We start from the raw sequence: 24,047 nt of genomic DNA, 5'->3' as shown, positions 1-24,047 counted from the left end.
TGTAACAACTTTAGTTTTTATTAGATGTATGTATTCTCATACAATTCAGTCAATTAATTTTTCAATTCTTTCAACCCCCCCCCCCCCCTTCATTGGATTTTCCGAGAATACGTGTTTCTTTACTTTTAAAGCAGATTGCAAATATCAAATTTCACGTCTGTAACATCTTCATTTTTGAGATATCAGTAGCCTAATTAAAAGAATTCATCACCATTTTCAGTCACTTTTACCCCCCCTCCACCCAAGTGGTATTTCCGATAACTAAAAGTACACGTTTCTTTATGCTTAATAGAGATAAAAAATACCATTTTTCACTTCTGTAACATGTTAAGTTTTTTTTAGATATACTGTAAAAATTCTCATTTTAAAATTTCACCCCTTTTGAGTTCCCCTTAAGTGAAGTTTCCAAAACAAATCACCTATATTTCTTTACATTTACAGGAGATTTACACTCACTCTTTACTCCGTAACATTTTATGTTTCCAAGATATTCTATAGATACAGTCTTTCAAAAAATTCACCCCAATTTGTCACTCCTGTTTAACCGCCATTAATTGTCTTTTCAAAAACTAAAAAATACGTGTTTCTTTATTTTTAAAGGAGATCCCATATGCAAATTATCAGTTCTGTAATATCTTTCGTTTCTGAGATATGTGTATCCTCAATTAAGGCATTCAACCCATTTTTCACCCTTTTACACCCCTCCTATTAGGATTTACAGGAAACAAAAAATACGTGTTCCTTAATTTTTAGAGGAGATTCTAACTACCAATTTTTACATCTGTAAATTTTAAAATTTTAAGATGTAGACACAATCATTTTAAAAAATTCACCCCCCCAATATTTGGATTTTCCAAAAACGAAAAAATACGTGTTTCTTTACTTTTAAAGTAGATCCAAAATACCAATTTTCAGGTCTGTAATATCTTCAGGTTTTGAAATATAAGTAGCCTCATGAAAGGCATTCAACCCATTATTCACCCTTTTACACCCTTCCTATTGGGATTTTCCGAAAACAAAAGAATACATGTTTCTTTATTTTTAAAGGAGATTCTAAATACCAATTTTTACATCTATAAACTTAAAAAGTTTTGAGATATAGATACACTCATTTTAAAAAATCACCCCATTTTCACCCTTCCCCCCATTAATTGGATTTTCCACAAAAAGAAAAATACGTGTTTCTTTATTTTTTAAGGAGATCCCAAACACCAATTTTCAGGTCTGTAATATCTTCAGGTTCTGAAATATAAGTAGACTCATGAAATGCATTCGACCCGTTTTTCAACCTTTACCACCCTTCCTATTACGATTTTCCGAAAACAAAATATAAGTGTTTCTTTATTTTTAATTGAGATTCTAAATACCAATTTTTACATCTATAACCTTTAAAAGTTTTGAGATATAGATACAGTCATTTTAAAATATTACCCCCTTTTCACCCCCCTTAATTGGGTTTTCCAGAAAAACAAAAAATACGTGTTTCTGTATTTTAAAAAGAGATCCCAAACACCAATTTTCAGGTCTATAATATCTTCAGTTTCTGAGATATAAGTAGCCTCATTAAAGGCATTCAACCCATTTTTCACCCCTTTTCACTCCTCCTATAGCGATTTTCCGAAAACAAAGAAATACGTGTTTCTTTATTTTTAATGAAGATTCTAAATACCAATTTTTACATCTGCAAACTTTAAAAGTTTGGAGATATAGAGTCACTCATTTTAAAAATTCACCCCCTTTTCACCCTCCCATTAATTGTATTTTACAAAAACAAAAAAATACATGCTTCTTTATTTTTAAAAGAGATCGAAAGTACCAATTTTCAGGTCTGTAATATCTTCAGTTTCAGATATATAAGTACCGGTATCCTGATTAAAGGCATTCAACCCATTTTCCCCCATTTTCACCCTTTTTCATCCCTCATATTGGGATTTTCTGAAAACAAAAAAATACGTGTTTCCTTATTTTTAAAGAAGATTCTAAATACCAATTTTTACATCTGTAAACGTTTAAAGTTTTGAGATATAGATACACTCATTTTAAAATTTCACCCCCATTTTCACCCCCTTACCGAAGGAATATCCAAAAATCCTCTCTTAGCGAACACCTACATCATAACATGAATATATCCCCAAAATTTCATTTCTTTATGTCCAGTAGTTTTGGCTCGGCGATGATGAATCAGTCAGTCAGTCAGTCAGTCAGTCAGTCAGTCAGTCAGTCAGTCAGTCAGTCAGTCAGTCAGTCAGTCAGGACAAGCTATTTTATACATATATAGATTACTCACCTGTCCTATACTAACATCTCTTTTCATTTACCACATTCACTTGTTATTCCATAATAATCTTACTATTAAAATTAACATGTTCTTAGGATTTCGTCAAGAGTGATCTTTGCTTTGATGTGGCTGATGATGACCCCTAGATGAGTTGAAACTAGTTCCATGTAATTTTAAAATATTGTGAATATATTTTGTATTGAATAGGTGGAAACCTTTACTGTGTTGTTACTCATATGTTATTCAATAATTCTGTGCCTTGCAAAACCCCCTCTCTTATTCACTACAGGATCAGATAATGCTTCGCCTACTCTATTCTCAGAGTTCTATTTTCTAGACATGAAGCCACACATTTAATCACTCTTTTGTCTAGTCCAATAGCCCTCACTTTCATGAGTAGTCTCCCATGATCCATCCCATCAAATGCTTTGGATAAACCAATAGCAATACAGTCCATCTGACCTGAATATGAAGTATCTGCTATGTTGTTGTTTTTTGAGTCACCAGTCTATAAACTGGTTTGATACAGCTCTCCGTGCCACTCTATCATGTGCTAGCCTTTTCATGTCTACATAACGTATAATCCCGAATACCACCCGCACTTTTTCCCCAAAATATTGGTTCTAAATCTTGGGTGTGGGTCCTATTCAAGCCGTTCATTCTCGCAAATATTTACTACATTTACATGGAGTATTGTAATAGATTTGAATACGAATACCACACTCAATATACCACATGTAAACGGGCATTCAGGTCTTATTGTGTTTTAGCTGCATTCTAGAAAACATGCTGGATGTGCGAATAGCTGATCTCGTGGAATATCGTACTTTGCGAGAGTTGAGACTGTTGGTTACGGAAGTCTACCTCGCTCACATTCGAGTTCTCTATCTGTCCCGTGAAAGTGCTGTCTCGATAGTAAGCGATAGATTCAAAACGGCATCTGCGGTCATTTACAGTACGTGAGAAACTTCAAGTTGTAAGCGAAGCTGAAATATACGGAAATCGTGCCGTTGGCAGAAAGTACGATACTGATGAATTGTGTTATCGTGATTGGCGGAAGGAAGAAAAACTTCTAAAAAGTAATGGCGATCGCAGAGCGTTCCGCGGGCGGAGTGCAGTGATTCCGGAAACTGAAAAATTACTCCACAAATTTGTGATAGAAAAATGTGAGTTAGGATATGGTGTTTCTAGTGAAATATGTAAATTGAAAGCACTAGAGATCTCAAAAGAACTCAAAACACAGGGTTTTACTGCAAGCTGCGGATGGACCTGAAACTTTTATCGGAGTAAGGGATTGTGCATTCGGAGATGTACGTCTATTTCACAACGTCCTCCTGGGACAAATGAAGAAAAATTAATAACCTTTCAGCATCACATTATTCATTTGAGGAAGCAAAATTCTTATTTGCTGTCGCAAATCGGGAATGCTGACCAGACACCTGTCTATTTTGAAATGCCATTGGAAAATACAGTGGACACGAAGGGTTATAAAAGTTTTACCATCAGAACAAGTGTTAACGAAAACCAATGATGCATGGTAATGTTGTGCGAATTAGTGGATGGAACCAAACTCTCTCCATATGTGGTTCTGAAAAGGAAAACACTTCCGAAAGGAAACTTGCGGATCGGTGTTATTGTTAGAACACATAAGTCTGGCTGGATGGACAGTGTGTTAGTTGAGGTCTGGGTGAAGTGCGTTTGGCAATGTCGCCCGGGAGTTTTGTTACAAAAATGAAACATATTTGTGTTGGACAGTTACCGAGGACATACAACTGACGCCATAAAAGATATGATGAGGAAAGGAAAAATCGATCTTGCAATAATTCCCGTAGGACTCACTTCTGTTCTACAGCCGTTGGATGTGTGCGTGAACCAGCCTTTCAAAACTGCAATGAAACAGTTGTACACCAAATGGATGTCTGATGGTGATCACGCGTTAACACCAACCGGATGAGTGAAGAGGCCTGAAGTGGGACTAATATGCAGTTGGATCAAGACCGCATGGGCGCACATTCCCAACGATCTAGTATCCAAAAGCTTTAAGAAATGTGGAATTTCAAATTCAGTGGACGGTAGTGAGGACGACTATTTGTGGAAAGATGCCAGTGATGAAAGTTCCTATGGTGAAACTTCAGATGACGACGGTGAATTGTGAATTATCTGAGTACTGGACCGATTTTATTTACGATTTTTGTGATGACTTTATTCACTGTAAGCTTGTTGAATTTATATTTGTCGTATATTTGAAGAAAATTAAAAAGGTATGCAAGTTATTTGATTTTTATTTTTGCCCCCATATTTTGCTGTCTCAAATTTAGAGTATGGGTCTTATACGGTGGGGAGTGGTATTCGGGATTATATGGTAACTACTACATCCTACGTCTGCTCTAATCTGCTTGTCATATTCGTATCTTGGTCTACTCCTACTGTTCTTATCACCTACACTTCCCTCAAAAACCAACTGTACAAGTCCTGAGTGTCTTAAAATGTGCACTATAATTCTATCTCTTCTTCTGGTCAAATTTCGCAAAATCGACCTCCTCTCACCATTTTAATTCAGTATCTCTTCATTCATGATTCTATCTACCCATCTCACCTTCAGCATTCTTCTGTAACACCACATTTCAAAAGCTTCTATTCTCTTTGTTTCTGAGCTAGTTATCGTCCACGTTTCACTTCCATACAATGCCACGCTCCACACGAAAGTCTTCAAAAACATCTTTCTAATTCCTATATCAATGTTTCAGGTGAATAAATTTATTTTCTTAAGAAAGGCCTTCCTTGCTTGTGCTAGCCTGCATTTTATGTCCTCCTTACTACTACCATCATTAGATATTTTACTACCCAAGTAACAATATTCATCTACTTCCTTTAAGACTTCATTTCCTAATCTAATATTTCCTGCATCACCTGACTTTCTTTCTGCTATATCTTGTTGGAAACCCGCAAGCTGATCCGCAGAAATTTATAAATTACAGTCGTTTTCTTTTAGCTTTCAACTTTTGTATCTATTATTATTATTATTATTACTATTATTATTATTATTATTATAGGTATATTAAAGTACTCCTTTAGAATTAGTAACCTCCTCTTATCCAATAATCTTCCGTAAATCCTGAAATGATTCCTGGAATGCCACATCTAGAACCTGTTTCTGCCTTAAAGTAACTATACATACCTTCTGTTTTTCACTAAAATTCATATGACTGCAAATTATGCATACTATCATGTTATCCCTGACTTTTTTTTTTGCTAAATTTGATATTCTAGTTCAATCTCTCCTTACTTCCACAACCATTCCTTCATGATAATCATCGTAATTTTCCAACTCCAGTTTCTCGGGTGTGGTGTACAAGCGCTCACTATCTCTTCCTGTCTGCATACATCTTCTGTTCCAGGACCTCGTCCTATTTGAGACCTCTCTTCTTCACATCTGATTTCACTGTGTCTATCCAGTATTTCCTTGGCCTTCCCCTTGGTCTTTCTCCTTGGACAGTAAGGTCTCTTGCTCTTCATTCTCATAATGTGCCCATACCAGTGAAGTCTACACTTCTATTACATTGCTAATGCTTACTTCATTCCTGATTTTGTCCTTTTGAGTAGTTTCATTCATAGTTCTAATGAATCTCATTTCTGTTGCCTGAATTTTGCTGTAGTCATTGTTTCATACAGTACATGTCTCTAAACTACATGTGAGAATCGGTACGAAGTAGGTGTGGTACAGGGTTGCTTTTGTTTTTTGTGGTATTTTGCAGTCCCAGAGTGGATTTCTGACTTGATTGTAAAAGTTTGATGCTTTCTGTGCCCTGCTGAGTATTTCCACAACAATTCCTTACCATTTCTTTCTAACCTGCACCACCTTAGAAATCTTTATTTACTCCCCATCAAGATGAAGGAATACTGGAAATCCAGAAAGTCTTGACAGGCAATAGCCGTGGCCCTAAGAGGCTGAAATGATATGTTAAAAATACATATATGAAAGGAAGGAGATAAAGTCTTCCTAGAAGCTGAAAAAGGAAATCAAAGAAAATCTTCAAAAGATGGTGGAATTTAAACCAAACATCTGAAAAATTCACAGACAGTAGCTACAGCAACCATCGCTTATGGACTGACCTATTCTAGTCAGACCTTGTCAATGACTGAAATAAAGTTGTTTTTTTTTTGCTATTTGCTTTACGTCGCACCGACACAGATAGATCTTTTGGCGACGATGGGATAGGAAAGGCCTAGGAATGGGAAGGAAGCGACCATGGCCTTAATTAAGGTACAGCCCCAGCAATTGCCTGGTGTGAAAATGGTAAACCACGGAAAACCATCTTCAGGGCTGCCGACAGTGGAGTTCAAACCCACTATCTCCCGATTACTGGATACTGGCCGCACTTAAGCGACTGCAGCTATTGAGCTCGGTACAAAATAAAGCACTTTCAAATATATTTCTAAGCAAGAACTGCAACTGTATTATTAACATTTCATTAATGACACCACGCTGATAAGACTCACGTAATTCATGTTGTCCAAATCTATTTAACTGGTTTTATGGTTAGGACTGGGAATTAACAAGTAATAAACTATGAAAAGACAAACTAATACTCCATTTGCCTGGAAGTGAAAACCATATAAAATCAAAAAGATGAATGACAACTCTAAATGAGTATATACTCAGGTTAGTGCTTGAATAAGCAATTCAGACTCAGCAGGATCCCCACGATTGTCACACACAGCTTACAAGCTCTGTATCCGTCACAAATGTATCAATAAACAGCCTATAAAAATGTTTTGACTAACGATAAACATACCTGCCACTGTAGATCTTGAGCCTTGAACTAGGACTGCAATAAACTCGAGGAATATCTCAGCTGATAACAGAGGTTTTCTGAAATGAGAGGAAAGATATATTTTTAAAACTTAACATGTCAGTGTCACATGTAAGCTGCAGGTTACAAATCAGTAAGTTTTAAGTTCAATTACAAAGGGTAATTTCTAGTAAAAATGAACTGAATCTGCAGTACCAGATTTAAAACAATACTGTAGTAATTACATAGTTTAAATGTTCATGTTATTTCAAGCGAAAGTCTAGATAGTGACTACTGGTTACTAGTGGTATACCTCAAGGATATCCATATGTGGAGTATGAGGCATACGTAAATGCATAAGATAAGGACAGGGTTGTTGAAAAAAGAAATCAGAATACCAAAGGAAAACATCTGACAGAATACTCAAGAATGATAAAGAGGGGAACGATGACACTAGGAAGGCATGAGCATAGCAACTGGAGAAAGTGAGAAAAATCTTGAGGAAGATACTGGGACAAAAAAAAAAAAAAAGGAGGCGAAAGATGGGAACAAAGATCAAGGCACAAACTGTACTGAAACATGAGGATGATCTCAGAAGAAATAACAAAAGAGCAAGATTTGCTGGACATTTGTTCAGGATGGACATGGACATGGAAAGAATGACCAGAAAAGTATGGGAGACAATGGGTAGAATGACAGGAAAGATAGTAATCAAGTGGGTTGTTGTTGAATACTGGAAGGACTAGACTGAGATGGGAATCAAGGTGTAAGGGACAGAGAGCCGGAGAAATAAATATACACCAACCAATATGCTGGAGCTTAACGACAGAGAAAGTTACAGGAATGGGACAGAGACGCACTGATGAGAGACAACACAAGAGGATACTGAAATCTCCGCTGAAGTACAGGGCAGGAGAGAGAGAGAATGAAGAGGTTCTGGGAGAAGACGTTGACCCAAACCATGACGAATTAAATAAGATTTTCTACCTAAACCAGTAATTTTCTCTTTAGGCATGTCATATTTTTCAATTTAAGCAGTGCAATCATCTCATTTTTAGTAATAGTATACTAGATGACTCACATGAACTGATGACAAATGTGTCAACAACTGAAGACTGAATGTTTTGAAGATGATGATGATGATGCTTGTTGTTTCAAGGGGCCTAACATCTAGGTCATTGGCCCCACTGAATTTTTTAGTGTTATAATTATTCAAATATGTAACTATTTTGACACTTGTAATGTTAAGACAATACAGTTTGTTTTCCTCCTCCTGTTTTATATGGCCCAAGCAACACATTTTAGTAGACAATTCGTTTGTTCTCCAAGCAACATATTTTAGTAGACGATTCATTTAGTCTCAGTAGGCATTTGCAATGAATCATTGCACAAACACAAATTCTGACTGTCTACAAAATACAGATATGGGCTGAAGTGATATTATGTACACAAGTCACGGAAGTAACAGTAAACAGAGGACAAACTTGTACTGTTCAGCAAAATATTCTTACACATCCTTCTCAAGTTCTCTGGGTGTCAGCAAGAGCAAGCCGCTACGTTGCGGGACACACTAAAGCTCGAACAAAGCTCAAACTTGTTTGAACTCTGACATCATATGTTCCAGTAGCTCAAGCCGGGCTCAAGCACATGACTAGAAATTTTCTAAACTTCCAATGGTGGAGCAGGAAATGATCACTTTCAGACATCCACCTTTCCTGTTGGGAGCTACTAACACCCATCATCTAAATCATACTCACAAGAAATGAAACAGACTGCAGATCTTTTGATTATTTATGTAGATAACTAGCCTTGAAGCTGAAGAGTCAGTCAATAAGTCTGTTGATGGTATCAGAACAGTGAACTTAGAAGGTGGATAGCTGCTCCCATGTTTTTGGTAGACCTGAGAAAGGTCAGTGTTCTCCCTAGGACCTTTCTAAAGCGTGCACCGCCCTGCCAATTTGAGACCACTTGGCTAACATAACCTAGATATATGGTAGTAACATAATATTAATGCATATTTGAGTCACTGGGTGTTCCAAATGAGAATTTTAATACTGTGAAACTGTCTAATTAAATTATAAATCACTACTGTCAGCATAATTGCATCAATTACATTGGAGTTTAAATGTTTAGCTTGACTATCACGTAGTGTCGTGTGCGAACGGTGCCTGAATTAGCGCAGAATCGCATGCGACCACCCGATTCTGCATGACATCACAAATCTGTATGCCACTCCACAGCAACCGAGTGTTAACCCGGTGTTACAGGGTGATGAACGAGCAGTAGAACACTCCTTCTCTTATCGTTCTAACAATTCTGAGGATCGTGATCTGCGATGAGGCTGTTGGTCAGTTGCCTCTATTCCTTGCGATTCTTGGCCAGACATGCGGAACCCAGTTATACACAGATAATATTCGACCATCGAGTGGGAACTCGTCGAGGACTCTTGCTGGAAACATTTCCAAGAACAATCAGTTTTTCTATGCCGTCATTCCCACATCACATAGTGTGTCCAAAGAATTGTAAAACTCTTTGTTTACATATTGATGATAATCTGATTCTGAGGTTGAGCTAGTTTATAACGGAATCATTAGTGTGAAATGCTGCCCAAGGTATGTGTTACATTCTTTGCCAGCACCACATTTCAAAAGAATTGAATACTAGAAGTTCATAATACTCTGTTATGTCTTGTTCGTAACAATAACACTAAATCAGTTCAATAATGTACTTAATGTTTACCCGTCTCTTATCACTGTTAATGCACCGAGGGGAATATTTTGAAATGTTATATTCATCTATGTAGTATTCCCCCCCTGGCTACTCATTCCTGCCACCTGGCTGACGAAAATTTCTGGGGAGAACACTGAAGGTGAGAGTATTATTCCAGTTTTAGGTGTTTTTTAGTTTTAAGGACACTGAAAACATTGTTTTGTGACATTACCGAACTTATATTACCTGGTGAACCTGTCAGAAAGAGAGTCCTATTGTTGATAACTCAGAATATTTGACCCTGTGGGATATATCTGTCTGACTACTCTTATTTTGAAGTTGATCCTACAGCAAACTTGGAAACTGAAATGTGGTTGGGATGTTGAGCTGCCTGTAGATTTAACTCAGCAGTTTTTCACAAGGTTAAAGCATTCACATCCTCTGCATAATTGTAGGATTCCCAGCACATGGTAAAAATATTTACATCATTTGAGTGATTGTAGTATTCCCAGCTTTCTATAGGGCCCTTTTGTGTCAATGAAAAGACTCTACACATATTCAGTGATGTGAGTAAAGTATCATTTGCTTTGCTGCCTGTGTCCTCCTTTGGACAGAGTTTGCAGGGAAAATTTCAGGTCATCTTGTGGAATGTAATGCAAGAGTTGCACCCGTAAAGCAGCTAACAATTATTCCTAGCAGCAGCCATTGCCACTCGACTTGCATGTCACGTTAAAAATGGACTGGATCTCTTAAACTGCAAAACTTACTACTGGAGCAATTCAACAATTGTGCTGGCATGCATACAAAAGGAAGGGAAGTGGAACATATTCATCAGCAACTGGATAAGAGATTAAACTGCATAGTTGTCCTATAGACTGGCATCATATTCCTGAATGTTTGAACCCTCTAGACATTTTTTCCAGAGGCTGTAACGCAAAGATGTTACAAGAGAGCCAATGGTGGGAAGGGCCACAATGTTTAAGGAAAGAACAAAGTGAATGGCCTATATCAAAGAAACTGGCACCAGATAAAATAAAGGCAGAGAGGAAGAAAACCATGTCTCCAATAAATCATGTGAGAAGATAAACTTCTCATCATCATTGCAACTCTTCGAAGTACTCCATGATTGTACGAATGGTAAGATAGTGTTGAGATTGTTTTGTTCTTTTAACAAATGTTGCAGGACCAATATAGTGTGTGGAAAACTGAACTATGAAGAAACCCAGAAAGTAGAGAAGAAATTACTGATGTGCATTCAAGTGATGAAACATTGAAGAAACACAGAATTTTGAAGATCAATCAATCAATCAATCAATCAATCAATCAATCAATCAATCAATCAATACTGATCTGCATTTAGGACAGTCGCCCAGGTGGCAGATTCCCTATCTGTTGTTTTCCTAGCCTTAAATGATTTCAATGACACTGGAAATTTATTGAACATCTCCCTTGGTAAGTTACTCCAATCCCTAACTTTCCTTCCTATAAATGAATATTTGCCCCAATTTGTCCTCTTGTATTCCAACATCATATTGGTCATTCCACTCCATTTCTCCGCTGACAGCTCAGAACATAACACTCAGTCGAGCAGCTCGTCTCCTTTCTCCCAGTTCTTCCCAAGCCCAAACTTTGCAACATTTTTGTAACGCTACTCCTTTGTCGGAAATCACCCAGAACAAATCGAGCTGCTTTTCTTTGGATTTTTTCCAGTTCTTGAATCAAGTATTTAATTCTCATATAACTTTAGTAATGTAGTATTTATTTTTTTTATTATTATTATTATTATTTTTTTTGCTAGGTGCTTTACGTCGCATCGACACAGATAGGTCTTATGGCGACGATGGGATAGGAAAGGCCTAGGAGTTGGAAGGAAGCGGCCGTGGCCTTAATTAAAGTACAGCCCCAGCATTTGCCTGGAGTGAAAATGGGAAACCACGGAAAACCATCTTCAGGGCTGCCAATAGTGGGACTCGAACCTACTATCTCCCGGATGCAAGCTCACGGCCGCGCGCCTCTACGCGCACGGCCAACTCGCCCGGTGTAGTATTTATTGATAGGACCACTAATTATATAGATATTTGAGAATTATATTTAAGCCCTTCCCCTAAACTACCATTTTACTCAGCATGAATAAAATTATTTATCAATCAATCAATACTAATGAAGAGAGATCCGTGTGAGTTAAGATAAAACTTCCGTTAGGGTATGAACATAGTGATTTTAACTGGTCAATCATATTGTCAGGCAGGCATATCATTGTGGAAACATTGGTCTTCCAAACGCATTGTCGTTTACAACATGGACTTCAAACACTGCTGTCAGACATATATGTGAAATACTGGATAACAAGCGTAAGGAGGCTAGCCAGGAGAGTAATCTTTCACTGTGTCACAAGCAAGAGGCTTCAGGGAAAAGCTATTGAACCTTCTTTCATTCCATTACCCAGAGATCAGGTAAAATATGCTGCTGTTTTTCAGGTTACAGCCATTGACTTAGCTGGCCCTGACTAGAAGTGAGAAGGTTTGGGTGGTGCTCTTTACATGTGCCATATACAGAGAGCAATACTTTTGAAACTTGCAAAATCCCTCAGTAGGGATTAGTTTATCATGGCTCTACTAATAATGTTATTTGCTTTACACCCCACTAACTGCTTTTACAGTTTTCAGAGATGCTGAAGTGCTGGAATTTAGTCCCGCAGAAGTTCTTTCACATGCCAGTAAATCTACCGACTCGAGGCTGGCGTATTTGAGCACCTTCAAATACCACCGAACTGAACCAGGATCAAACCCGCCAAGTTGGGGTCAGAAGGCCAGTGCCTCAACCGTCTGATCCATTCAGCCCGGCTATCATGGCTCTCAGAAGGTACATTGCAGAATCAACATCATCTACACAGACACTGGAACCCATGTCACTGGTACAAACAACGCTCCGAAGTGTATTAACTTGAACAAGGTATTGTCATTCTCTTCAGTACATGCATTTAAATGTAATTTTAACCCTCCACAGCTGCCTGGTGGGAACATCTTGACGTGTTCATAGTTTAGTAGAAAAAGAAACTTCTACTAATGACACTTACTTTGACACACTTAACAGATGGTCTCACTGTTCCATCGGACCTAGTGTACTCTATTGCTGACAATGCTAGCTGTGTCCTAAGTGCATCGACAGTCAATGACGTTAATGAAAGCAAGTTTTTTGAAGTGTCAAGGTCAAGAGAGAGTATTGGGTGCTGTCTCCAAAAGTGTTGTTTGGTGATATAGGTTTCTCAAATGATGTGTGCCAGTGTGGAATGGAAATAAGTCATGTGAAAAAATATTTCCAGTTATTGCCAATGTTTTGCTCAATAATTATTCAAACGGATGGAATGATGCTGTTGATGTCAGCAAACTTGTGTTTGGGAAAAGGTTACAAATACTTTAGCAAGGTAACAAAAAAATCCTGCTCATTAGGGATATGAGTAAAAACAGAGTATTGTTGGTAGTAAATTATCTACATGCAGCTCGTGAAAAAATTATTTTGATCTGTTTCAAATAGATTCGGTGGCCATGATTGTTAAAGGCATCAAATCTATATGGTCTGACACCGTGGTTAGTGGTTCGAGTCCCGTTGGTAGAAAAAAAAAAAAATCACCATTTCTTCATACCCGACCCCATAGAGCCAAATATAATATTTCTTTTTATGTGATTCTGCAATAAGGGAACCTGAAGCTGACCCCATGTGTCAGGTGTAGGCAGCTGATATAAACCATAACCTAAAGATGATACATGGTGTGTATATTTTAAAAATTTTGTCACACCTAGATTCCAGTTTGTGGTATAAAATGGACCCCCAAAGTAAATTTCTAAAGTACTGACAGTCATCTATGGCTGCTGCACTAGACGAGGTGAAACGAGGAATGCCAGTATATACGGCAGCTTCAAAATAACGGGTACAAAAATCTGCTCTTCTGTACAAGGCTATGGGGAAGTATCCTGCTTATAATGTACAGGATGGAACAAGGATATCTGTAATGTTTAGGTTGTAACTTATAAACAATGATTACTTGATTACAAGGCAATTTATTTTGTTATATCATATGGTAATGTGTCAGCTACAAGTACAAAAAGTGTCAGCCTTAAGAGATGAGGAAAAATGAGGTGTCAGCTACAAGTACGAAAACACACATTTTAAAAACTTTTTAAGGGATAATTATTAACTGCATGAATATTTTCTTTTTTATGCATCTTGTTGGGCACAAAGAGATCTACCTGATGTTACATAAAGATAATGCATAACTTGTTTGGTACATAAAATACTACTTGTTTAGCAATTTTTTTTTTTGCCTGGATTATGTAAAACAAATATTGAGAAAGTGTCAGCTACTGGTGCATCTACCCAGAACCCATTCACTCAAAATGACTGACTGTTTCTACATTGATGACTGTTCTTGCCTTTGAAAAACAGACTATTATGCCTGTACACTATTAGGTTGGCATTTAAAATAAATTGCAGTTAAAATATTAAAAATCATTTGGTACAAATCATGATTAAATCAGTGATTTCAATCTTGACTAACCCTGCAACAAGTTCTTGTATTAATAAATTATAATGTCTTTCAGCAGTGAATAGTAGCCTAATTAAACAAGAGCAAAGCAAAGTAAGCTTGTAGCTTTGCACGGTTGCTAATATCTGATCATAGCAATATGATCTGGAGTTTTACATGAGAAGCCAGTGACACTATCACTCGGCTATTACAACCCTTGAATAGAAATGTCGATGTAAATTTTAAAACAAGTAGGCCTATTTAGAAACATTTGAACCTTCCCACCCTTACGAGACACACACAAAAACGTGTCGAAATGAACAGGACGATATTGAGATCATTATCTCCCCCATACAATTGTTTCTGTAAAGCATAAGACATAGGCAGCAACCTCATTAAATATTAACCAGACAGAGATGACTCCCAATTTGCTACGAAACACACAAGCGTTCGAGACATATAATAATACATGGTATAGGCCAACTAAGTAAAGATATTCACGAGCTGAATGTTTTTAAAAAAACATCAGTACACCCGTGCAACTATTATCGAGAATAACCATCATTTGCCAAACTAAGATATTGATTTTTTAGCCATGCTTAGCACTCCTAACCTAAGTTTGTCAACTCCTTACGATACATACTTTCCGTCAATAACACCGTTGGAAAACTTCAGAACAATCTATTTTGACACTTCTTCAATAGTTAAGGAACTATAAATACTTAACATGGTTCGATAAGTGATGCCAAGATTACGTACATATGAATTTAAAGCCACATGGCAGAAATTTATAATGACACCTATTTACATAAACCATAACATACAGAATAAAATTAACTATAAACGTATATAAACTCTTAACAACTCTAAAGTCCTCTTCAGATCAAAGAAGATATATAACTCGGACCGACTCGAAGCGGATTCTGCCTATTACGTCCCATTATAATTACTATATATACATTATTTTATAAGTTTTTTTTTTTCCTCTTTCTTGATGCTTTTGGCCTCTTTTACTGTTACCCAGTCAGTACACTTATTAGTAGAAGAAATCGTACGTAAAATAGGGATCCGTAAACGCACTTATAGGAGAAATCTTAAGCCCCATTCTCAATGCAAACGTGACGTAACGTAAACTTAAAATTAACGTTAACTTATAAGTTAGCGGCCACGTTATCTAATGGAACCATTCACAGTAAGCCGACGTAATCCTAACTGCGAGTCCGTAACATTAAGGGATTGCAAACTCCAAGCTCTATAATAATAGTTTTATTGCAGCCAAGTGACCATGTAAATAAGTACATTAATTTTAACATTTCCAAGCCACATAAAACATCTCCGGAAAATGCCGAAGCCATCACAGAAAGCATAAAGTCCTCTAAGGAGCTGAAAGAAAAAATGAATGATGTCGCTGAGACTTTGATGCAGAAAATGTCCCTTATTCTAGAAGCTCAGTTACAACAAACGGAGCTACTGACGACAGTGAAGGAAACTGCGAAGTTATATTATGGTGAATCCGTAATCCTAGAGCAGAGAAGCCTTGAAGCTCACAACAATTCTCACTCCCCAATCATTAGAGAAAGGCGGGAAAATACTTTAAGCAAGGAGCAGAACAATCCAGGAAAATATGAGATTGAAGAATGTAGTGTAAGTCCGTCAACAGAGCAAGTTCATGACAAATATAAAGTGGAATTTAGAGAGGGATACCAAGAGGTAACTAGAAGGCAACAAGGAGTCAGAAAGGCCGGTATTGCCGTTGTGGGCACCATGGACCCTTCAAGTACAGAATTACAAGCAGAAGAAAGACGAGCCTGGCTTTACGTGGGAAAGTTATATCAGGATACCACAACTGATAAACTTAAAAGGCATATGCAGAAACAAGGTATAACAGGTGAAGTACAATGTGATGAGCTGCAAAGTAAAGGCTGCTTTAAAGCTTTTAAAATTGGAATACGGTTCAATGAACTAGAACGAACAAGCTCACCCGCATTCTGGCCTAAAGGTGTGCTCGTAAGACAGTATCGTTTTCGGAGTAGGAGAACTGAGGGAATCAAACTTGACTAGCAGTAATTATGTTGCAAATAGTGCAAGCCAATGCACAGGATGCACCACACAGATACAAATTAGGACATTACTTTGGAATATAGAAGGCCTGACAAATGCAAGCAATATGCTCCCTGATAACTTCTTCATGACTTACGATATTGCTTAAGTGGGAACCGTAAGTAATAAGGGATCACTTATAATAAGTATTCACTTATATGAGCACAATCATTGATACAGTAAGTATACGCTGGAGACGTGGCAATGCTGTATTTTATGCCTATGCTTCCTGGATCGTGTAGTTCTCACTAGTGGGATGATCTATTTAATACCGAGCCAAACCAAATATCAAGAAGAATAAGAAGATAATTAGATAATCTATTGTGTTTTGTTTATCGAAGGACATCGCGCGAAATTTTTGAGGTTAAAAGATGGTCTACTGGTATATTGTATTTGGTTAAAAGTGGTGGGCAGAACTCTTGTTCGAGATACTCGAGACTGACATCACCACTCTCGATGCATCTCCGAGGACTACGTGGGGATCAAGACCGACTCCAGTCCTCAGACCGTAATATTAAAAAAACATGGCGGCCGAAGTAGCCGGGTTGCTGGTATTGGTTAACACGAAAATATTACGTACAAATTATATAAACGGCGGTAAATTAACATGATAAATGTAACATCATAGGGAAAATCACTTTTACACGTATGAAAACGCTTCGCCAACAAGAATCACATATAATCTACTAGAAAAGATACCAACAATTTCACTTCGTCAAATAACGCTTTTTCTTAGATCTCACTTCACTTCGCTAGATATATGAAAATACATGATAAAACTGTTAAAATGATACTTCTAACATCATTTTGAATGGTTCAAAATAAATTTCTTTCCTTCTTTCTTTCTTTCTTTCTTTCTTTCTTAATCTGCTTACCCTCCAGGGTTGGTTTTCCCTCGGACTCAGCGAGGGATCCCACCTCTACCGCCTCAAGGGCAGTGTCCTGGAGCGTGAGGCACTGGGTCGTGGGATACAACTGGGGTGGATGATCAGTACCTCGCCCATGCGTCTTCACCTGCTATGCTGAACAGGGACCTTGGTGGGGATGGGAAGATTGGAAGGGATAGACAAGGAATAGGGAAGGAAGTGGCCGTGGCCTTAAGTTAGGTACCATCCCAGCATTTGCCTGGAGGAGAAGTGGGAAACCACGGAAAATCACTTCCAGGATGGCTGAGGGGGAAATCGAACCCCCCTCTACTCAGTTGATCTCCTGAGGCTGAGTGGACCCCGTTCCAGCCCTCGTACCACTTTTCAAATTTCGTTGCAGAGCTGGGAATCGAACCTCGGCCTCCGGGGGAGGCAGCTAATCACACCAACCACCACACCACAGAGGCGGACTCGAAATAAATTAAGGTACGAAATTCCTCGATTTATTCGCTCTCGTGAGAACTGTGAAACACAATTTGTTGCGTTAGTTTTGAAGTGGTGTGCAATTTCTTAAATTCAGCACCCAACGAATAGGAAGTACACCCGAAATAATAATTTTATTGGCTTTACGTCCCACTAACTAGATTTGTTACGGTTTTCGGAGACGTCGAAGTGCCGAAATTTAGTCCTGCCGTAGTTCTTTTGCATGCCAGTAAATCTCCCGACACGAGGCTGACGTATTTGATTACCTTCAAATATCACCGGACTGAGCCACGATCGAATCTGCCAATTGGGGTCAGAAGGCCCGCGCTTTACCTCAGCCCAAGTACACCCGAAATGAATATGTTAACCCAATGAACGGCCCGGGTAATGTTAAGATAACGTTGACATATGGCATAACAGCACTTCACACAATGATAGTAACCTTATGCCCGAGTGCACCAACCTCGGTAAAGAGAATACCGCGGTAAACTGCACAATTTTACCAGGGTAAAGTCGTATTTCTGTTGCACCAAGCTCGGTTTCGAGTTTACCGACATTTTACCGCGGTATAATGTTTACCGCTCGTGAGCGAGCGGTTAACTAAGAAAACCGCGGTAAAGTTGTATTTGTGCTCTGTGGTTAAAGATTCCAAGATGGAGCTTAACAACTATAGGTTATATCTCCAGTATCTTAATCAGTTTGAAAGAAATGAAGGGAGAATTATAGAAGAGAGACGCGATTTATTCGAAGAATTAAGCGATGTTTCGTTCCAGAGAAGATTTAGATTGCGTAAGGAAACAGTGAATTATATTTTAGATTTAATTGGTGAACAATTGGAATTCCCGACTGGGAGAAACTGTCCTATATCGCCTAGAAATCGCCTTTTAATAGCGCTGCGGTTCTATGCAACTGGAACATTTCAAGGAGTGATCGGTGACGTCTGTGATGTTGACAGAACAACTGTATGCCGCATAATACATAAGGTTTCTGATCTACTTGCGTCGTTATCGCCACAGTTCATTCAACTTCCACTTACGCAGCGGGAACAAAGGGAGGTTATGGAAGGGTTTCATATAATAGCTGGGTTCCCTGGTGTGTTGGGTGCACTGGACTGCACTCATGTGCGAATACAGTCTCCCGGAGGTGAAAATGGGGAGGTATTTAGAAACAGGAAAGGTTATTTCTCGCTAAACGTGCAAACTGTGAGCGATTCGAACCTCATGATACGAGATATTGTAGCAAGATGGCCAGGGTCGACTCATGATAGCACAATATTTCACAATTCTCGGCTGAGAGCGCGTCTCGAGACGAGAGAAATAGCTAATGGCTATCTTTTGGGTGATGGAGGCTACCCATGTAAACCTTTCCTCCTTACACCTGTTCAGAATCCCACCTCCCCAGCAGAACAACGATATAACAGAGCCCATATTGCCACAAGGAATGTTGTCGAGAGACAATATGGTGTGTGGAAAAGAAGGTTCCCTTCCATGTCTTTAGGACTTCGATGCAACATTCAAAACATGTCGAACATTATTGTTGCCACGGCAGTGCTGCACAACATTGCCATTGCAGCTCGAGAAATAGATCCTCCCAATGACCCTGAAATTAATCTTCAATTACTTGATGAAGAAGAAGAAGGCAATTTACCAATACCTGCTGTGCATCTGCATCTCAGGCATGATGACAATCCAGGACAAGTTACCAGACGTGCTGTAATTAACAGACATTTTACTTAAATTCAAACAAAGTTAAGGTGAGATTTTATTTTAAAAATTTATTTTACAATGGTTCAGCATTTTTTGCCTTCCAGTAGGCAATTTTTTCTTTTAATAATTCCTTTTTTAATTTAAAGATTTCTAATTCCTCTTTCTGTTTTTCCTTCTTCAGCGCCATGTCCAACAAAAGTGCCTCTCGCTGCACTTCTGCAGCACTAGATATGGACTCCGTTGCTGTCAGCTTCCTCTTTTTTGTACCTCCAGGTGTCTTCCTCGATTGGTGCTGCAAATAAAAATATACACCCATTCTTTTAGTGAAGAGAGAAAAAATGCAGTGCCATGTAAATTGAAAAAGAATATTTAATACTTTGGCCTCGATGTTATAAATATTGGTGATTTTTAAATTTATTTTAACTGTCTAAACTCTACCTCCAGTGCAGTGCAGTGCAGTGCAGTGCAGTGAAGTTTTTCTAAAACTAAATTAAAACAGAAAATATTTCACCTTTAGGCCTACACCACTTGAAGGTCTTGTTGGTGTATGTAGTGGAGTTTGCCCATAATCATGGGAACACTGGCCTAAGTTGTCACCCTCATCATCAACATCATCATCATCATCATCATCATCATCACCACCATCACCATTGTCAACACCAAAGTCCCCCTAAAACAGAATAATTATATATATATTATTACATAAACACAGTCTGTACTTCTGTGGTCTGCAGTTACTTGTGTGTAGTTTTGTGCATTGTGATATATGGTGAACATATTAACATACTGTACTCACATTAGCAATAGCTCGTAGTGTGTCCAGAGGGTTGGAAGTACTGGGAGGTCTTTTTAGATTGTCATCAGATTCTGGAAGTTATATTTACAGTTTATTATTTTAAAGTGATCTACTATATGCTATTGTTAAATGAAATTTACAAGCAAGATATATATAAGTATATCAGTTTACTACCATATAAGTATCCTATTTAGGCCTACCTTTGTTTTCTGCATAACCCGCATCCGAGTCATGGGTGCTTGGAATACACACACTGCTTTCCGCAATAATCCCAAGCACCCTTTTATCAATGTCCTGTACTTTTGACGGTACGCTAGGTCCACCCCCTGTCTTATACATTTCTACCTTTTCATCAGCAGAGGCTCTTCTGGCCCTTCTTTTAAGGTTTTCATACACACCTTTTAAGTTAGTGTGTGACCTAGGTGTGGTACCTGAATAATATGTACAGAAAAATATAATAGAACATGTTGCAAAAGGATAATAAACCATATATACAAATGCCTGAACCCCAGAGGCAAAGTACACTACTGTATGTGCAATTACAATCTCGGGTCTGTACAGTTGTTGTTCAGTAAAATACTGAGCACATAGTACTGTATAAGATCATCATGGGTACACTTTTCTCAGAAACAACGGAACCTATAAGTATAATATTTGTTATGGGTATCCAGAGTATTTGTATCTATTTGGGAGCTGAATTATACTTCAATAACAATTTAAAATTACTTTAATAAAATATAATTGCAACAAACATAGAATGCCATAAATATAACATTGCAGGATGATCCTCCTATTCAATACAAGTTCAAATTAGTTAACAGTTTCTGTCTAACATATCAACAACATGAATTACACAAATCAACATCAACCTCAACACCATAAGTGACCTTCATTGGAAGAATTGAAGCATGTGCAAACTATTTTAATGTTATCAATTTAGGCACAGATTCATCAAGCACTAATGTAACAAACTGACAAAAAATACTGAAGTAGGCTATATGCCATTTTAATGTTAACAACATAAGTACAGACTCTTTTCATCATGCACTAGTGTAACAAAGTGACAAGATTTTAAGTGTATATTACTTTCAGAAATAATTCTATGCATAAGCTAATTAGTTTTTAGGATATCTTACAGTTATATGGCTGAAGATGGCTCAAAATGTAGGGCTGAAACTAGAACCATGTATGTAATAATATAATAAAATGTGTACTAATCTGAAATTGTATTTATTAGGAGGAATATCCTTCAATATTATATTTAGGCCTCTATAATATACATACCATCAATACAGAACATGAAACTCATAGTTTACAAAGAATACAGTACTATGCGTTCATTCTTTTTCTGAGTGACTACATATGATGCTAACCTACACATTCTTGCCCTTTCTAGTGGTATGTAGTCCTAAAAATGCTTTATGGTTCCCACATAACCTGCATCGTTGATGGCTCATTGAGCACTGTGTGACAGCTGTTATGCAGAGTCTTTCGGACTGTTTAGCAGTTTGCTGCAGTGTTCTAATAGCATGAAGTTATTGAATTATTTGGAGAAACTGAAGTGATGAGGGCGTGCTCTCTGGAGGAAAAAAGTTATTAAGGATATTTTTGACAATAGAAATCATAACACTTGTCCAGATAAGCAATAAGGTTAAACTGGCATGAGGTCAATGCAATCTTACCATGGTGAAATCTATAAGAATTTACAGTAAGTTTCTCCATTTGTGTGATCAGCAGATCCCCATTAGTTTTTTTTAAATTTATTATAGCAGAACAAGTATGTCATATGTACTCTTACAGAGCTTACCATTTGTTGGAGTTGCACATACATCACCCATAACCACATGTGAGCATACTGACATACGAAGCAAAATTACTTCAGTAGATTATAACACTTGTGCTTCATTACACCACAGCAGTATGCAATATCAAAGCAGCCTTTGTATTCCACTTCAGAGAGCAAGATATTGAATGATTATTTACTATTAAGCTGCAGTGAACCTCATGACTCTGAAAATGATAAAAATTATGAGGCTTTTCTTTATGAAGAGTTCCAGAATGGAGTCAGATACTGGTCCCTACACAGACCTGTCGCACTGCTGACAGTATTTTGGATAATCCCATTAGGTTGTGAATAGTACAGCAGGCAATGAAGCCACAACTGGAAAGATTACATACAATCACAACAGTAATCAGTCAGCAAGGAAGGAAACGTGTCTTGAATCCAAGTCAGTGGGTAAGTAACAAGCCCAATGCAAGCTATGCAGCCGGGAAATCTTACACAGATAAAATGGGCCAGAATGTAAAGTACAGAGCAATGAAATCACCATGATTCTGCAGGATGCATTACCACAAAAAATAAGGGAACAGAAAGGTTGGAAATATTCTGTTCATATTACTGGTATGCCCAACATAAAAAATAATGATACCGAAAGGCATTTTATTCGTTCGACCACAGATTTCACATTCTAGGAGCAGGTAGTTTAAATCAAAAGCCAGTTCTCTGACATGCAAACTTATAGTGAATAAACCGGTAGCAAGAGTATGTAAAGTCGTGTTTCTCACTACACTAGGTATTTCTAATACAGATAAAATTCACATTCTTGCTAAGTTAATTTTAATGCTTGCATATATTATTATTATTATTACTACCATCGCCATTAGGATGAAAAAAGGATTAACAACGAAAATAAAGATGGAGCTAACCGATACGAATGAAAGCTTTATTTTGGAAGTAATACTCATCAAGTCACTTCTAAGTTACTTTTTCAGAGGTATAGAACATTATAAATCCACTTCCGCCCATTTTCAGGAATTTAAAAAAATACTATGGCATTAAATTTTCACACTGGCAAATGTACACTAACCTAGCTATCCACAAAATAATTGCAATAGAACTTCAATGCAAAAGCGCAACTACCAGAGAAACTCTCCTCACAAATATTTCTCTAGCGGCATAGTGTACTTTCCCTCCCAAGGACAGATAAAGTCTATCAAATTGCTTTTTATATTTACTTACCTGGCACACAACTAAATTCTTGACTGATCCTTAACCAAGCTTTCTCCTTTTCTTTTATTGTCACGCCATCCGTCTTTTTATTTTCAATGACTGCCTTATATTTTTCAGCCAAATCCAACAGGACGAAATTTTCATGAGGACTGAAATTAGGATTTCTAGGGCGTTTCATTACTTTATTTTCCATTTTAAGGAGCTGATAACTTGAATGCGCTGTCACAAAATGTAAACACGATGGACAAGTGACTGTCGAAACGATCACTGCCGGCTGGATAAACTAAAGACAAGTGACTGTCGAAATGATCACTGCTTCCTGAATACTACTTCGAATTTCTTCCGAGGGGAATAATAGCGAGAAAATCGAGCGTCAAGAAACCGCGGTAACGAAACCGGGCGATAGTAATGGTGCACTGCTTTTACGACAATACCACGGTAAAAGTTTTACCACGGTTTCGTAAAGGCTGATAATTACCGAGCTTGGTGCACTCGGGCATTAGTAATGAAACGTTCAGACACTAAAGATATAATAGGTTTTTAGCCATTAAAGAACATGAGTGCAAAAACTCTATTGACTAAATATTGATATTTAACCACATGCACGAGTTTCAGTTCGGCGCAGTCTGCTTGATAACAGATAACCACAACATGAATCGGAAGGTTGTTGCCAGTGTAAAACCCTACGTTACAAACCCAGCTAATCCCTCTAAGTCATTATTTCTTCTGTGTAACAGTAACAGTATACAGATTGCTCCAACTGTCACACTTATAAGTTTTGTTA

At 37.8% G+C, this 24,047-nt stretch overlaps 2 protein-coding genes across 3 annotated transcripts in view; both read right to left on the bottom strand.

Moving 5' to 3' along the window:
• The window catches only part of LOC136866361 (RNA/RNP complex-1-interacting phosphatase), a 31,131-nt gene extending 15,988 nt beyond the window's left edge, over nt 1-15,143 (bottom strand). Inside the window, exons 1-2 of one of the 2 annotated variants that reach the window (XM_067143237.2) lie at nt 15,062-15,143; nt 7,075-7,151 (exon numbers count right to left, since the gene is read on the bottom strand). The gene's annotated coding sequence lies outside the window, so the exon portion shown is untranslated. Of the gene's footprint in view, nt 1-7,074; nt 7,152-14,945 lie in introns of both variants that reach the window. The other variant, XM_067143247.2, reaches the window with a different exon arrangement.
• A 4,367-nt stretch (nt 15,144-19,510) lies between these two features.
• On the bottom strand, nt 19,511-23,511 carry LOC137498706 (myb/SANT-like DNA-binding domain-containing protein 3). Its single transcript, XM_068226520.1, has 5 exons — nt 23,273-23,511; nt 20,454-20,684; nt 20,254-20,324; nt 19,969-20,127; nt 19,511-19,749 (listed from the first exon to the last, which is right to left on the bottom strand). Exons 1-5 carry the CDS (start codon nt 23,454-23,456, stop codon nt 19,531-19,533), a joined length of 864 nt encoding a protein of 287 aa, XP_068082621.1. The 5' UTR covers nt 23,457-23,511; the 3' UTR covers nt 19,511-19,530.
• Between the last annotated feature and the right edge of the window lie 536 nt (nt 23,512-24,047).

Source organism: Anabrus simplex, chromosome 1 (assembly GCF_040414725.1).
Source record: "Anabrus simplex isolate iqAnaSimp1 chromosome 1, ASM4041472v1, whole genome shotgun sequence".
In the NCBI taxonomy this organism is placed as follows: domain Eukaryota; kingdom Metazoa; phylum Arthropoda; class Insecta; order Orthoptera; family Tettigoniidae; genus Anabrus; species Anabrus simplex.
This window is presented reverse-complemented; position numbering and strand designations above follow the sequence as displayed.